This window comes from Grammomys surdaster, unplaced genomic scaffold, assembly GCF_004785775.1.
Source record: "Grammomys surdaster isolate TR1022 unplaced genomic scaffold, NIH_TR_1.0 126051, whole genome shotgun sequence".
Lineage (NCBI taxonomy): Eukaryota > Metazoa > Chordata > Mammalia > Rodentia > Muridae > Grammomys > Grammomys surdaster.
Window position 1 is genome coordinate 4,188,641 of NW_021620862.1, and position 15,993 is coordinate 4,204,633.

A 15,993-nucleotide genomic window follows, 5' to 3' on the forward strand; every position below is an offset into this window, starting at 1 on the left:
GGCTCAGCTTCTATATTCCACTGGCCTGTGGCTCAGCTTCTATACTCCCACTAGCCTGTGGCTCAGCTTCTATACTCCTACTGGCCTGTGGCTCAGCTGGGTCTCCCTTTTATTTCCTTCTGGGTGTATGTTTCTTGTCTGATGTCTTCCTTTTGCATTTCTTAATCCTGGAGTTTGCAAGCCCAGCTCAAAGCCATCATCTCCATCAGTTTTTGGTGACCCCTCCACAGGGAATGTCATTTTCTCTGATGTCCTACATCTTATATGAGAATGTTTCCAGCTTCTGGTGTTCTGGTCTGTCAGCTGCGCAGTGAGTTGGTTTTATTTGTATCTTGAACTTCTGCAACTTTTCTGTTTCTTTACTTTTCCTCTCTCCTCTCCCTCCTCTCCTTCCCTTTCTGTCTCCTCTCTGCCTCCCTCCCTTCCTCTCTCCCTTCTTCTCTCCCTCCCTCTCACTTCTGCTTCCTTCCAAAATGGCCTCAAGCTGACCACGTAGCCAAGGATAACCCCGAACTGATCCTCCCAACTTCCCCTTCCAAGTGCAGACATCACAAGCAAGTCCCGCCACATCCTCTCCACACTCACTTAAGACTGTTTCTCTTCCTTGGTTACTGTGAACAATGACATATAGGCTGCTGTGATACTTTTTCAAAGCAGACGAGTTGCTCACACACTTCTTTCTCTCCACCTTTGTCTTCTGAGTTATCAAATTCAAGCTAAGGTCAAGGCTGGGAATTGGGCTGGGAGCATAGCTTACAGGTAGGATGATTGCTTAGCTTGGACAAACCTATGTTCTATCCCCAGTACTGGGGGGAAAGTTTGGAATTTAGCACACAAGGAATTTCTAAGAGTAAAGTAATTAACTGTTGAAACAATATTCTAAGAGTGGAAAGCCTTCTTAGACTCACAGGGTAATGACTCTTCTCTTCCACTACAGTAGTGACCAAACTCACAAACTAAAATCATTAGCTTGGCAGCCCACACACATGATCATATGGTCCCAGAACACCAGTAGATCATATGCAAATATTGTCTGCATAGTCATCAAGATGCCACATGGACAGTGTAAGCTGCTTTAATTATCTTTCAAGGAGAAACCCAGCCGCCTCTGGCACATGCACTCGGCTGGCTCCGTTGGCATGTTGCTGCCTGAACTGATATGGAAATTAGTTCAAAGGAAAGATATTAAAAAGGAGTAGAATCTGTTATATTCTGTGTTCTGTGCAGCAATTAAGAATTGCTGGGACTTTTATTCCTGACTTGTACTTTTAGGCTTTTCAACACGCAATGGCATGATGTATGTTGGCTATAATTTTATGAGCCATTCATATTTAAGATATAAACAAAGAGGAAGCTAAATTGAATGCTGTGAAATACGAATGCACCATGAAGCATTCCTGAGGAAGTTTATGTGTCTTTAATAATTAAGTACTAAGCAAGGTCGATCACAGATCCCATTCTCATTCCTTTGTATTTTTGTGATCATTCAGGGAGCAGAGACCCTGTTTCTTACCCAATGGTGTCAATGGACTCAATTAACTACTGTTCATAGAAGGCATGCGTTGTTACAAGCCAATATACAATTACTTTTCATTCCTAACATAAGGGTCACTAAATGCAAGCTAAATCCTGAAGAAATACTACCAACATCCTTGAATGTGAAGACATGAGAAACACCCAATGGACTTGTCCTATCCCTCTTTGTAAAGGTTTAGTTGTATCACTGGGAATCTTCAGTTTAAGAGAAAACGAAATAGCTAGTCTCTGCTAGTCTCCCCATGAAACTTTAACAGCCTCAGCTGGGGTGTGGCTCAGTGATGGAGCACTTGTCCAGTGGGTATGATGCTTTGGATTTCACCAGGAAAAAAATAAAAAGAATTCTAGAAGCTTAAGGTATGCTGACGAAGTCTTTGACAATAAGCACCTTAAATACAAAATCAAGTTTTTCAACAAAAATGATGATAAAAATGAATAAGAACACCATCCATAAACCAATTAAATGCTCCCGAGAATGGCAAACAGCAGGCACTCAGCGCCCAAGAGAAAGGTTCTGTTGAGTCCAGTGGCTTGGGTATAGAGAAAAACACTCTTCATGGTCTCAGATTGTACCTGCTGGTGTTCAGGGGTGTCAGTGGGTGGGAAGGGAGCAGGGAAAGCCTGGGCAGCGCCAGCCACAGGAGGCTACTTTGAAGACTGCCGTACATTTCCTTCTGATCTTTAACTGGCATCCTGGAATTTTGATACAGAGAAGATATCCAAGAAGTCCAGGAAAGGTGACATGCAGATGGTGAGAGTGAGCAGTGCTTTAACCTGCTGCAAGGAAGCTGAGCTCAGTCTCAAGTTCAACATGCCTGGAAAACTTGTAGCACTTTCTGTTGAAACCCCAGAAGGGCCACATCTTAGGTATGGAAAACAAATATAGGGACAAAGATATTTTTATTAATTGTAAGGGAATCAACTCTATAGGACTACCTTAACAAAGGAGGGATAAAATGAAAATATTCTATGTTAAAGAATTTAAATAAAATGGAATGTAGGAACACACACACACACACACACACACACACACACACACACACACACAGGATCACCAGAGCGGTTGTAGAAGTTAGGTCTGGTTCTACCTCCCAGCCTCATGTTCCCAGAAATAAGACTCAGACTCAAAATATATTCACAAATACTTTGGCCATATAGCTAGGTTCTTCTCTGACTAGAATCATAACTTAAGATAACCCATTTATTTTAACGTACGTTCTGCCATGTGGTTGGTTACCTGTGCTCAGGTACCAAGTGTCAGGCGCCTCACATCTTCCCAGAGTGAATCTCCCACCTGGCTCTATCCCAGAATTCTGTCTGCCTCCCAGATGTCCCACCTTCTATTTTCTGCTTAACCCATAGGCCATCAGATTTATTATTGACAGGTACTACATCCACACATCATAAGAAATTTTCTCTACAAGTGGTTAAACAGCAGAAACAAGAGCTAGTTAACATATAGGGATCAATGTAAATGATTTAAACACTTGCTCTCCAGTTGGTGCAGCTGTTTATAGAGCCTTCCCATCACGATGGGCTCTGTTCCTCAGAAACTATAGGCCAAAACAACCCCTCTTCTTTCTAAAGTTGCTTTGGTCAGAGTATTTTGTCATAGCAACAGAAAAGTAACTAATACAAATTTTCAGGTCCTAGAAATTCAGCAAACTCTAAGCAGGATGAGCACAGATTCACATCCAGATGCATCTTAGTCAAACTCCTGAGAAAGAAAAATGTAAAGGGAAGATCTTCAAACTACCGAGGGAAAAAAGGAACACATAACTGATTGAGGAACTCCCCTGACGATGACAGGTCACCTCTTCCCAGAAAGAAGGCAAAGAAGACATTCTGAGAGCAACCACCACTGAGAATCTACATCCAGTCGATCGAGTCCTTAAACAGAGAGAAAAGGCAGATAAGCACATCTGAGAGTATTTGTTGCAAGAAGGAGAGACTGGAGAGATGGGTCAGATGTTACAAGCAGTTGCTGCTCTTGCAGAGGACCAGGCTTCAGTTCCCAGCACCCACATGACAGCTCACATCTGTCATGCAGCTCCAGATCTGGTAACCTCTACAGGCACCAGGTGTGCATATGGTACCTTCCTTCACACACACACACACACACACACACACACACAAAAGCACTTATACACATAAAATGAAAACAAGTAAATCTTTAAGAGAGAAAGATGGAAGGAAGGAAGAAAGGAAGGAAGGAAGGAAGGAAGGAAGGAAGGAAGGAAGGAAGACAGGCAGGCTAAAGGGAGTTCTCCATGCTGAAAGAAAAGAATTCAGTTGGAGTTTTGGTTCTACAGGGGAAAAAATACAGACATGCAAAACGTGCAAACAAATCAAAAGCAAAAAAACAACAACAAAAAACCCAACCCAACCCAAACCAAACCAAACCAAACCAAAAAAACCTAAAAAACAAAAACAAACAAATAAAACCGGCAACTGGGTATATACATGTAAAAAACCATATTTTTCATAGTTCTATGGAAATACAGATTGTTTAAGACATAATTTAAATGATCATATTGAGGATTTTTTAAACGTGTAGATTTAAATCATTAGCTCAAAGGGCAGGTAAAATGGACTTGGGTCTGCCAAAAGTGTACATTTTAGTGAAGTCTGCTATGCTACCTCTGAACAGCCCAGGCTAAGTCAAAGACTCATATGAGAGTCATTAGAGCTAGAAACTCAGTCAAAGGACCAGAGACTATGAAGACATTATTCAATTAACAAGAAAGGCAAGCGGGAGGGGAGGAATGTAAGACAGCAAAATAGGAAACAGACCCATGCAAACAGTAACAGGAAACCCCAAGTCATGTCAAGTCAAGCAGAAAAGACTTTCAAATTCCCTAGACAAAGAAAACCCCAACAAAACAAAATAATCAAGATCAGTCAAAACTGATCTGTGGTGATGGAAATCGGGACAGTGGTTGCTAATTGTTAATGTGGGGTGGGGACTACCTGGGAAGGGGGGCTTTTTTCAGTGAGAAGAATTTACGTCTTAATTTGGTAGTGGACTATACAATGTTGTATATGTACACATACATTTTTGTTTATGTATGAATGTATTTATTTATAGAAACACATGGAATTTTACACTTAAATTTTTATGTATTTCACTGTACGTAGATTTTACAACTCTCTTGAGGAGCCGCCATCTATAAAATTTCACCAACAGAGGGCGCTCCGAGCCCATCAAACGCGGGGGACCGCAGATACTTTGAGATGCACATCAGATCTCTGGGCTCATCATTCTTCAGGACGAATCGCGCTGCTCCGCGATGGCTCTCCCCCTTCGACACCCCACCTTTCCCACTTCGGGCTTCATGGGCTCGTCCATTTCACCTGGCCACATGCTGCTTTGAGGCTGATAAGCCGCGCGTAGCTAATGGCGACGGTATTTTCTGCCGCACCTAGGCAGAATACAGATGCGGCTGCAGCCGGCGTGGGCTGCCTAGAGGCTACCCGTCCCCCTAGGTCTTCGGCAGATATGATCGCATTGAAATTGGAAGTAGGAACGTAATGGAAACTTCCACAGTGTTCTCAACATCTTCATTTTGACCTTCTCGCCTCGCTTTGGAGACTATGAAATATCCCGGGTGCACAGGCTGCAGAGGGCGCTGGGCGGGAATGGCAGTGCCCGGGAGGCGCCCAAGGTTCTCACAGGAAGACAGGATGGGGGGCGTTGCCCCGGGTTCCAGCACCCCAGTTGTTGTCTTCTGCCCCCTCCTTTCTCGTGCAAATGTCGAAGGAAGACAGGGACTAGGGAAGCCCGAAATGTCCTTCTGCCCCCGCCTAGCCCCAGGCCAGGTCTTTCCGAGGTACCGAGATGCCATTACACCACACGTGATCTCCGCGCCAGGCTGGTCCTGCAGGAGGCGTCTCACGGGGTGTTAATTAAAGGTCACAACAAAATAGACCTGCCGGCTCACCAGAAGAAATGTCCTCCCGGGAAATGAAAAATGACACCCCGGAGCAGCCACGTGTGGAGCCCGGCGTACGCCGGCTTCCTGAGCTCCGGGGCGCGGAGCCGGGTGGGGGACGGGAATCAGACAGCGTGCGACAGCTGGGTGCTCTGGAGACCCCACAGGTCCGGGTGCTGGCAGGCAATCGTGCAAGGAGGCGAGGGGTCGGACCCCGTCCCCGAGGCCGAGCAGCTTGCGCCACACCCCCTTTCCAGGCCCGCGCAGTCCTCCCGCGCGTGTGCGGCGCGGCCAATCCCTCAGTTTCCCCGGTCCGGTAGCAGCAGGCCGGGTCCCGGGCTCACCTGTACGGGTCTCGGGAGGTTTCCCCATCATTAACAGGGCCTTGGGCCGGTGGGCAGGCGGGGGGCTCAAGGCTCCGGGTGCTCAAATCGGGGTCCAGGGGAGGAGGGTCCCCTGGCCCGCTGGGGCTAGGAGGGCGAATCAAGACAAGGTTTGCCAGGCAGGTCTGGGAGAACAAAGGGCGGGGGGTTGGCCCCGGCCTGTTTGCGGACTTGTTTGTGACTCAATCGGTTTGCACCGCTTTGCAAAGGCAGACCTGCACGCCTTGCCAGCAAGAGACCAGCTCCCGGGGAGGGGGCGGGGAGGCCCGGGCGCTGCGTTTCGGCGCAGCTCGGCCGGCTCCGAGCTACAGGCTCGCGCGGTGGGCAGCACCGGAGCCCCGGGCCGCGGGCCTCTCGCCAGCAACTTCCCCGCCCGGAGCCAGATTTACGACCCCACCCCCGCCCCGGCTGCGCCTGGCCATGCCAGGCCCAAGCGCCGCGCCATAAATGGATCGCGGCGGGCGAGGCGGCGGCGGCCGGGCGGGCTCCGAGGCGGCGAGGCCGAGGCTCCCTAGGCTCCGCGCTGCGCCCAGGCGCACACACGCGTCCTGACCGCGGGCGGCTCTCCGGCCGCGCACAGCCGCCCTCTCTCTGCCCTGCGCGCAAGTGTCAGGAGAAAACGGGACGGCGCATATTGGCTCGGCGGCACGCCGAGGCTCCTCCCCGAGTCTGGATCCTTATATTTTGGGAGAATTTCTTTGAACTCAGTTAGCGAGCTCGGGGAAGGAGGCAAGTTCCCTCCGCCGGCTCGGCTCGGCGAGGGCTCGCCCACCTTCCCTGCAGCCGCCCTGCGTCCTCGCCGCCGTCCTCCTCCTTCTCGGCCCCGCAAGAGGAGAACGCGCTGGCCGCGTGGAGGAAAATGCTAGCGATCTGGATGTGACCGCGAAGAGAGGACGCGTGGCTGGAGGAGGCAGAGAGATGAGAAGACCCATTATTTGAGAACCACCAGCCGCTCCAACCCTTCCTGCAAATTGGTGCTATCACTTCTGGGGTCCATTTGCTTTTATTCTTCCCAACCTCCCCCTCCAACCCCCATTAAGAAATCTTGACTTGAGGACCAACCCCTACCACGAGGGGTTGCCTTCTGGGTTGGCAGACCTTTTGGATGTAGCCTTGTGGGAACATTTAGACCCTTTCCTCTGGAAGAGCCACCATGAATTCGGTAGCTGGAAATAAAGAGAGGCTTGCGGTCTCCACCAGGGGCAAGAAATACGGGGTAAGTTGTGGCGGTGTCCACGCGGAGATGCGTTCCCAGGGACTCATTTGGGCGGGTTTGCTCTGCTTCCCGGGAGCCGGCGGCGGATGCAGGGTCCCCAGCTCTCCCGTGCACCGGTGTCTCCACGGCCGGCGGGGCCGTGCGTGCGTGAAGGCGGGTCTGTAGCTCGCCTGGCTACCGGAATGTCTTCAGCCCTTGGTTCCTCCCTTTCCTCACACCCTTAACTTTTGCAATATATCGGGACTTACAGGCAGAGTTAAGCCGAGGGGGCAGCGTTTCCCAGGATCTGCCGTTCCCTCGGATCGCTGCTCCGGAACGGGGAGCCCCTTTCATTTACCTGCGGGACCTGGGGAGTGTGTGTGTGCCCCGAATGAGTAAACATCCAGAAGTCACAGTCACCCACCCCTTGGGATAGGTGTGCTAGGACTGTGTACCTAGGTCCTTGCTGGGGTGGGTATCGGGTTTGAAAGAGTGGGCCACTGGATTTCTGGGTGTTCTCGCAGAAGCTGCACACCCCGCAGGATATCCATCCCCCGCAAGCTCTTTTGCGGACCCCAGGAGGAATGGAGGGGACCTGCTCGCAGTCACTCTGGCAAGGGTGGGTGGGACAGGTCTCCCTTAAGGACTGGTCACTTGAAGGATGGAGATAGATAGATGGAGGGCAGGTTCGCATCAGTGGGAGAAGGACGGCGGCCACCTCCACTCCCCTCAGCCCTCTGTAGGACCGGTGGCCCTGCAGGGCCTGACGCCGCGTGTCTCTCCCGCAGGTGAATGAAATGTGCTCGCCCACCAAGCCCTCAGCGCCCTTCTCTCCTGAGAGCTGGTACCGCAAGGCTTACGAGGAGTCGCGCGCCGGGAGCCGGCCCACGCCGGAGGGAGCAGGCTCTGTGCTGGGCTCGTCGGGTACCCCGTCCCCGGGCTCGGGCACGTCGTCCCCGAGCTCCTTCACCGGTTCTCCCGGACCTGCGTCTCCGGGCATCGGTACCAGCTCGCCCGGCTCCCTGGGCGGCTCGCCGGGCTTCGGCACCGGCTCCCCTGGCTCGGGCAGCGGCGGCGGCTCCTCCCCTGGCTCCGACCGCGGCGTCTGGTGCGAGAATTGTAACGCCCGCTTGGTGGAGCTGAAGAGGCAGGCTCTCAAGCTGCTGCTGCCGGGACCCCTCCCGGGCAAGGTGAGCTACTGCGGGGTGCTCTGCGGGAAGCTGCGCCCCACCTTAGGATGCTGCCCGGTGCAAGGCCTCTAGCTGAGCACCGGGCCTCACGGCTCATGGGGATGCCCCCAGTGTGTTAGCCCTACAGTTCTCCCTACCCTGTCTGCTATTCTGCAGCAGCATGCCGAAGTGGGCAGTAATAGCCAGCTGCTGGGAGTTGCAAGGTCCCATGGCGTATTTGTAGCTCTATCTTCCCTGCATCACAGAAACGCATTTTCCAAAGCCAGCATTTCTCTCTTAACACTCCATGTGTCTACGTGACGAAGATTAAGAGGTGGCTCGATGTTAAGAGCTGAGCTACATCCTGGCCTGCTCCTGGGCTTATTTAATAAGCAGTTGGTTCTTCCATAGCAACCCCCTCTGCGTGGTTTGACCGGCCTGGAGCCCCCAGATCGGAACACAATGTAGTTGTATTTGCACAGTTGGGTCCAAGTACTATCATATGATAATATTTACTCTTCCACTTCAAAGAGTTTTTATTAGTGCTTCGAGAAAACTGCATTGCTGTAGAGGAGGTTGCCGACTTTGCTCAATGGCATTTTCTGTTTTTTTTTTTATGTGACTTTTGAAATGAAATATTGTGATTCGAATAGCGTGGCTTAGGAGTAACCACATCTGCTTGCCTTTTCTGCTTATCCACAGACACACACATGGATATTTTGTATACCGGAGTTCAATTATACAGACAGCCACAGACTGCTGTAAAATTTAAAATGTGAAAAATCGCCACCAGGAGAATTGGTTTTATGAATCTAGAGCTTATCTCGAGAATAATTAGCTCTGGGTTATTGTCAGTTTGGCATTTTTGTCGTTCTTTCATTAATCTTCCAGGACACCCAAGAGTAAATCTCAGGGCGAGGAGCCTTGCATGCTACACGGTCCCGATTTAACACCTTTCCCCAAACACAGACTTATTTGATTTTTTTCCATTAATATTCCTTGATTTCTCACCCAGTTCAAAGTACAGCCCGTAAGACAGCAGGTCCTGGTGGATGCTATCCTTGTCTGCATAGAGCTTATCTTCTGATGGAGCCACACTCCAGCATGTATTCTCATCTGTGTTGAGTGTTGCAAAGAATGGGCTGTAGAATGGGGAGAGAGAGGCCTTGATGGGTACAAATGTGAGAGATCCTGGGGCTTGAGATGTGACAGTGGCTGATATTTGTAATCCTAATAAGTCACAGGCCACCAAAATTATCTCAGAACATTGAGGTCACATGCTTATAGGGGTCCTTCATATTGTTTGAATGCTCCTCTTGTGCATGAGTAAAGAAGCACCAACTCTTGTCCTAAAAAGGGAAGGGCTGTAGGAACACAGACAAGGGGAAGCAAAGGCTGAAGCTTAACTGCGTGCTTGGTGATTCATGGAGTCGCAGGAGAGATGGGGCCTTTGTTTTGGTGGAAGCCACCTGGAAAATTCATTTTACACTGCTTAGAAGGCAGTGCAATATAGGTTCAGATTTTATTTATTGGCTGAAATAAAAGTAACGTGAAACTGATCGTGTTGTAGAGGGAGGCGGTGGCTCCAGATGCACCCAAGTCTTGGGCATGCCCAGTATCAGTGCTCTTCCCTCCAGGGGCATCGAGGGGAGAGCTGTGCGTCAAGGGGACAGTCACTGACTGATGGCACGTTAGGACATCATACACAGCTGCCAGAACTGCGTCAAGACATTAGCATTAGGTACAAGGGAGCTTGCAGGGTTTCGGCAGGAATAAGGATTCTTGGGGTTAGCTCATTACTAGGAAGTGAGCTAGGGAGCCTCCACTTGAACTGATTGTCTTTGGGAATGATAACTTTAGGGATTGTGTACATGTCAAGCACTGTCACCTTCTAATGAGATACAATTCCTATAACATCCTTAATGTTTGCAACATTTTAGTCAAACAACTGCCACTTTTCTGGTGCCTTCTACATGGTGGGTCCTGTCCACTGGAGGCAAGACATTTCTTCTCAGCCATAGCTTGACAAGGAGACTTTGGGTGCTGATTTATGAGCAGAGTCTCTGTAGCCTGCAGGCTCTGAAAGAGTTAAGTTTCAGTAGAACAAGGGATGTCATTGCGACCCCAATATGTAATTCGTCCCGGAGAAAAGGAGTCTGGGAAAATAAAGACATGCTTTTGAGGGGTAATTAGCAGAAATCATCTTCATAGTTTACTTTAAGATTCTTAACCATATTTGGGGAATATTTTCACAAATAGAGTATTAACTCGCATTAGGTAGTATGAAAAGCCTTCTGCATAGTCATACAGAAGTCAGAAGCCGAAGAGCATGCCCTGAAATCCATAGCTTCAGAATGAGTTTGGCTTTGGTTCTTTGCAGCACTGATTTATTTTGCAACCCTAGTGAGTCAGTTTCACATTTTAATACAATATATTTTAAAATTAACTCTTTAGAATTTCATCCCATCTTTAATGTTCCTGTCAACACAGCAATGGAAAACCAGTGGTTCAGATGGCCGGAATGTCTGTCACAAGACGAGGTTCGAAAAGCGCTTCTATTCTTAAGAGAGAGAGATGAATTGACATTTATCTAGTAGACAAGATCCCAGAGATTTCTGTTTTACAGGATCAGGGTGTTGTAATGCCTACAGTTACATTCTCATCTGATGAGTTCACTTCTTCATCCTTGTGCCATCAGATGATTTCCCTCAACGTGCTCATTGCTGGCAGCAAGCTCTATAGAGCTCCCCTCCATTTATTTTGGGGAGAGCTGGGTGAAGTGAGGTAATGAAGCATTAGGCAGTCTCTGCAGGTGCATCTGGTTGTCCCCTCAAACTGAAGACTGCCTCTGCTGCTCCAGGAGCTGCTGCTGAGTCTGTGCACTCTTGAGAGTATATGGCTTCTGGAAGAATGGGCTCTGGGCTTCAGGGTAGACCAGTTGTATGACCATTGGAGAATAGGGCTTCATGTTAGACCATTATGAAACTTGATTGTAGCTGGGTGACCCAGTAAATGATAATGTTGACAGAAGCAAGAAGTGTAGAGAGAAAGATGGTGATGGTAATAACTTGAGTTTTCTAGAGAGGGGATCAAGAGAAGAGGCAGATTCAGCCATAAACCAGATTGTTGCAGGCTATCTCAAAAGTCTGGGAGTAAAAACTATGCTCTGAATTCATCCACTTAGGAGCAACTTCTCTGGGCAAGGAGATGTGCCATCCTGATTTCAGGCCATAAACCCTTCTGATTGACTTTTACTGGCTCAGTAAGAAAGTGCTTGCCAGTTTATGTCCTTTCTTTTTTAGTGTTGGGTAAATGGAAGTGTTCAGATAAAACAGAAGAGTGGGGTAGTGGAAAAGAGTTGAGACTTTAGGTGAGGATTGTCCTTTTTCCCACTGTCATGTTTCACTGTGTAAATATAAAACATTTCCTGGGTACTGGTGAGTGAGCCTTTCTCGTTTTTATAGACAGTCAAGGCACCGAGCCAGAAAGAGCAGCCAAGGAACGAACCTCTCCTTTTTGAGCTAACCTAGATCATTCTGATAGCTGTGACAGAACTTTTGAATTGACTATGGAAAGCCCACAACGCATCGGCCGAGGAAATTCCCTGGAGAAAGCAGGAGTGCTCCAGGTGGGGTAAAGGTTATCTGCCATCTGCTCATTTCCATACCAACAAAGGAAAACCTCTTATGTAAAAGAAAGCCAGAACTATGCTCCTATCTGATTTTTTTTCTCTTCAGTCACATATTCTGAGTCCATCTATGCCCCAGAAATATCAGCAAGATTAGCCAGACATCCTGAGAAGGGTGACCCAGGAATGAGGGGGATGAAAGAGAAGAATGTGTGCTGGGTTAGAAACACCAAACGTGGGCTCTAAATAGCCAGAGCCCAAGGAAGTCTAGACTTGGGGAGATATAAATAAATAGTTCTGTATTTTGCCAGTTCCCAAAGAGGGAGGAATATGAAAAATAACTCCATTGAAAAGTGACCCCCTAAAGCCATTGTAGTATTCTGTATAGATAAACTAGACTTTACATTTGAAATACTTATTAATAATGAAGGAATTCCAGACAAATTTCCCTTACTCTAAGAACACAACTTTAAAAAGCACCTTCAGAATCCTGTTCATTTTGAAAGTATTTAAAGAACATTTTCTTACTGGGTGGAGGGGCAGCTGGAGCCATGACTCCGTGTTTAAGAGTACTGGGTGCTCTTCCAGAGGACAGGGGCTCAATTTCCAGCTCCCTCATGATGGCTCACAGCTGTCTATAACTCCATTTCCAGGGGTTCCAACCCCCTTCTGGCCTCTGGAGGCACAAGGCATGCAAGTGGTGCACAAGCGTACATGCAAACTTTTTTTCTTATTTTCAAACATGTGTGTAGTGAAATGTGATCATATTTACCTTCTATTACCTCCGGGCTCCTTTCCTCTCCCCAACACAGTTCCATCCCAAATTCATACCCTCTTTTATTTTTTGACAACCACTAAAGTTAGTCAGTGCTGCTCATATGTGCATGGGTATGGGGCCATCCGGAGCATGGGAAACCTACCAGCGGCCACGTTCTCGAATGGAGTAAGGAATGATTCTCCCTTCCTTACTGGGAGAACTGCCAACAGCTGCCCAGTATTGGGGAGAGCTTCGAGATCATCTACTCCAGTTGATGCCTGAATTTTGCCAGTCTTGGCCTTGTGTAGGTCCTGTGCAGGTAATCACAGCTGCCCTGAGTTCATGGCTGTGATAGCCATGATATCTCCAGAAGACAGGAATTCACAGCGCCCCTCGTTGTCCTCTGGCTCTTTGAAATAACAAAACATCTGATACATAGCAGCAGTGATGGGGAAGGCCTGGAGTATTTATAATTTAAGACCTTCGGAGCCATCTCCAGAGTTTATCAAAACATTCCTAGTGGGGCCAGGCGCAGCCCAATCTCTTCCTCAACATTTCATTTTGGCAGACTTTTAAGAGCAGTACCAACATGGTCAGTTTTGGGAGGGACTTAATTCATTTGAAAGATTCCCTGACTAGTAATCATTTCCCCACCCCACATTCATTCTAGACAAGACTATTGCATTACAAATATTATTTCTTTTAAATGGCTGAATTTGGTAGTTTGTCAGGGTTTGGAATGATTAAGCCAATTAAAATTTAGGTCGGTTGCTCTTTGGTGTTAAGTCACAGACCATACCAATCATCAGCTAATAACTTGAGGGTGAGAGCAATGATGGATGATTGACAGTTATTGTCTTTGTGTGCCAAGAATGACAGAGAGTCTCATAGCAAAATAAAGATGTGTGTGATTTCTTTGTCTTGGAGTTATAGTGCTTATTGTAGTTATCATAGTCAGTCACACACATGTACATACATACACATACGCATGCACGTACATGAGCACATGCATGCACACGCACACATACAGAGAATGAAGAATCCAAGCTCACTTTCCCCTGACAGCCCTTGAGGGTCACTGTTAGAATAACAAGTAAGGAAATTCCTGCTTGAAGATGATATCAGTTTCTTGGCTTGCAGATGACAACATCATCCTTGGGGACCAGGAAGATGGAAATATGCAACTCTGTAGAGGTCCCGAGGAACTGTTTCAGTTGGAGTTTAATGGGTTTGGAAAAGGAGCATCCTCTGCTCTTCCCCTTGTTGATCTGCTGAGGCTCCATCCTGACCCAAGAAAAGGAGCTGTAGCTGGGTACTCAGGGTCACATGGATACGTGGCTCATCAGCCTTCCCTGCCACTCTGTCCCCAGAGATTAAGAGCTGGCGCGTGGTGTAGGGTCTCCCTTCCCTCCAGCATTGCTTTACCGTCGTCTGCTCACAGGCGCCCTTCTTTTGCTTGTAATCTGTGGAGTGGTCCCCCTGGGTGGAGAGCTGCTCGTTTGATGGGCTCAGTTGAAGTCCCTCACTTCTGTGCGTCAGTGTGAAGGAGCCCATCACTGTGTCTACTGGCAGAGGTGCCGGAGGATGGGATACATCTGTGGTCCTTAGTTACGTTTGGAGTGTTTATCAAAATGTCATATCAGTTTGTATATCATCCTTCTGGCTGCTGTCTTTGGGCCTTCTCAAGAATCATTTCTGGAGAAACATGACCATTGAATTCTGAGTAGAAAGGCATCCACCAGAGGGATTCTCTTTACCTCCTTAATCAATTTTTATCTTTTTGTTTTTTGAAAAAGTGTTTCATATAGCCCAGGTTGGTCTTGAACTCACTATGTAGCTAAGGTCAATCCCTACCAAACATATTGTAAAGCTGCTTCCTTTTTATTATTTTTAATTTTTTAAAAAATAATTAAATGGTGTAGTATTGGCACACAGGGAACAGAATAATATTCAATAGAAAATGTAGGAAAGGACCTGAGTACAACTGAAAATTTGGTCTGTGATCATAGTAGCATCTTTAACCAGTGGTAGGGAAGTGAGTGTTTTATTAAAAGGTTTGGGGAAACTGAATAGATCAATATTTTAGAAAACAATAAATTGATCTATACAGTTCATTATATACTCAAAAGATCTCCCAATGGACCAGAGAGCTAAATACTAAATATTGTAGAACAATGGACTTCTGCTGCACTCTCACCCTGTGCAAGCTAACATGCCTCAGACGTTTCCATTTTGCTTAGTGCTTTGTGTTGTGTCCATGAGTGGGAGAGTGTGAGGGTCAGAGGTGAAGGTTGGATGTCTTCCTTAGCCTCTTTCTGACTTAATTTTTGAGTCTGAGTCTCTCATTCCAAAGCTCACCAGTTCTCTTGGACTGACACTGGCCAGCAAACCCTAGGATCCCCCTCCTCCTGCCTGGCCAGGCCTGAGATTACAGGCCTGCGCCTGTCACTGGGCCTGGATGCTGCCTGCCACTGGGCCTGGAGGCTTTACATGGGTACTAGGATCAAACTCACCTCCTGATCCTTGCGGGCAGCATTTCACTGAACCACCTCCCTAGTTCTTCTTTAGTTTTTTATTTTAAATTAATTTTTAAAAAATTAATTTAATTTAAAAAAATGAGTATTCCATCTGCATGTACACCTGCATGCCCGAGGAGGGCATCAGATCCCATTACAGATGGCTGTGAGCCACCATGTGGTTGCTGGGAATTGAACTCAGGACCTCTGGCAGAGCAGCCAGTGACCTTAACCACTGAGCCATCTCTGCAGCCCTATCAAGTACTTTTAATGCAAATTATTATCATTGATTTTCTGGTGATGAGCTCTCCTTGAATTCTTGCTATAAAACCTATTCAGTCATACTGCATTAAAAAAATACCACTGGATTCAAGTTGATAATACATTATTTATTGTTTTTTTCTTTGATAGTCATATACCAATGATCATTTCTGATTCTCATTCATGTACAAGTGTAGTATTATATCATATTATAAATAAAATATGAAAAGTATTAAAATTCCTGCCTGGAGCAATACACAGTTTGCTCTAAGAGACACGCCGTGAGAGTCACAGTGCGGCCTATCAAGAGCAGCAATTGAATTGCACAGGAAGCTGAGGGACGGGTAGGGGATGACTTTAGAAAGATGGGTCGGATAGGAGCATACCGAAACAGAGATGTTCCAGGGAGAGGGAACGGTGGAGGGGTTATATATGCAAGTACACTGGAGAATCACTGGAGAATGTAAGTGATGTACTGCTATTTCTCCCTCTCTCTCTCTCTCTCTCTCTCTCTCTCTGTCTCTGTCTCTCTCTGTCTGTCTCTCTCTCTCTCTCTTTCTCTCTCTCTCTCTCTCTCTCTCTCTCTCTCTCTCTCTCTCTCTCTCTCTCTCTCTCT

The 15,993-nt window shown here is 47.4% G+C and overlaps 1 protein-coding gene across 1 annotated transcript in view; it reads left to right on the top strand.

Moving 5' to 3' along the window:
* The first annotated feature begins 6,557 nt into the window (after positions 1–6,557).
* Kif26b (kinesin family member 26B) overlaps positions 6,558–15,993 on the top strand; it is a 400,661-nt gene continuing 391,225 nt past the window's right edge. Inside the window, exons 1-2 of the mRNA XM_028755262.1 lie at positions 6,558–7,067; positions 7,835–8,236. Coding sequence (XP_028611095.1) covers positions 7,005–7,067; positions 7,835–8,236 — 465 coding nt within the window. The 5' untranslated portion in view covers positions 6,558–7,004. The remainder of the gene's footprint in view (positions 7,068–7,834; positions 8,237–15,993) is intronic.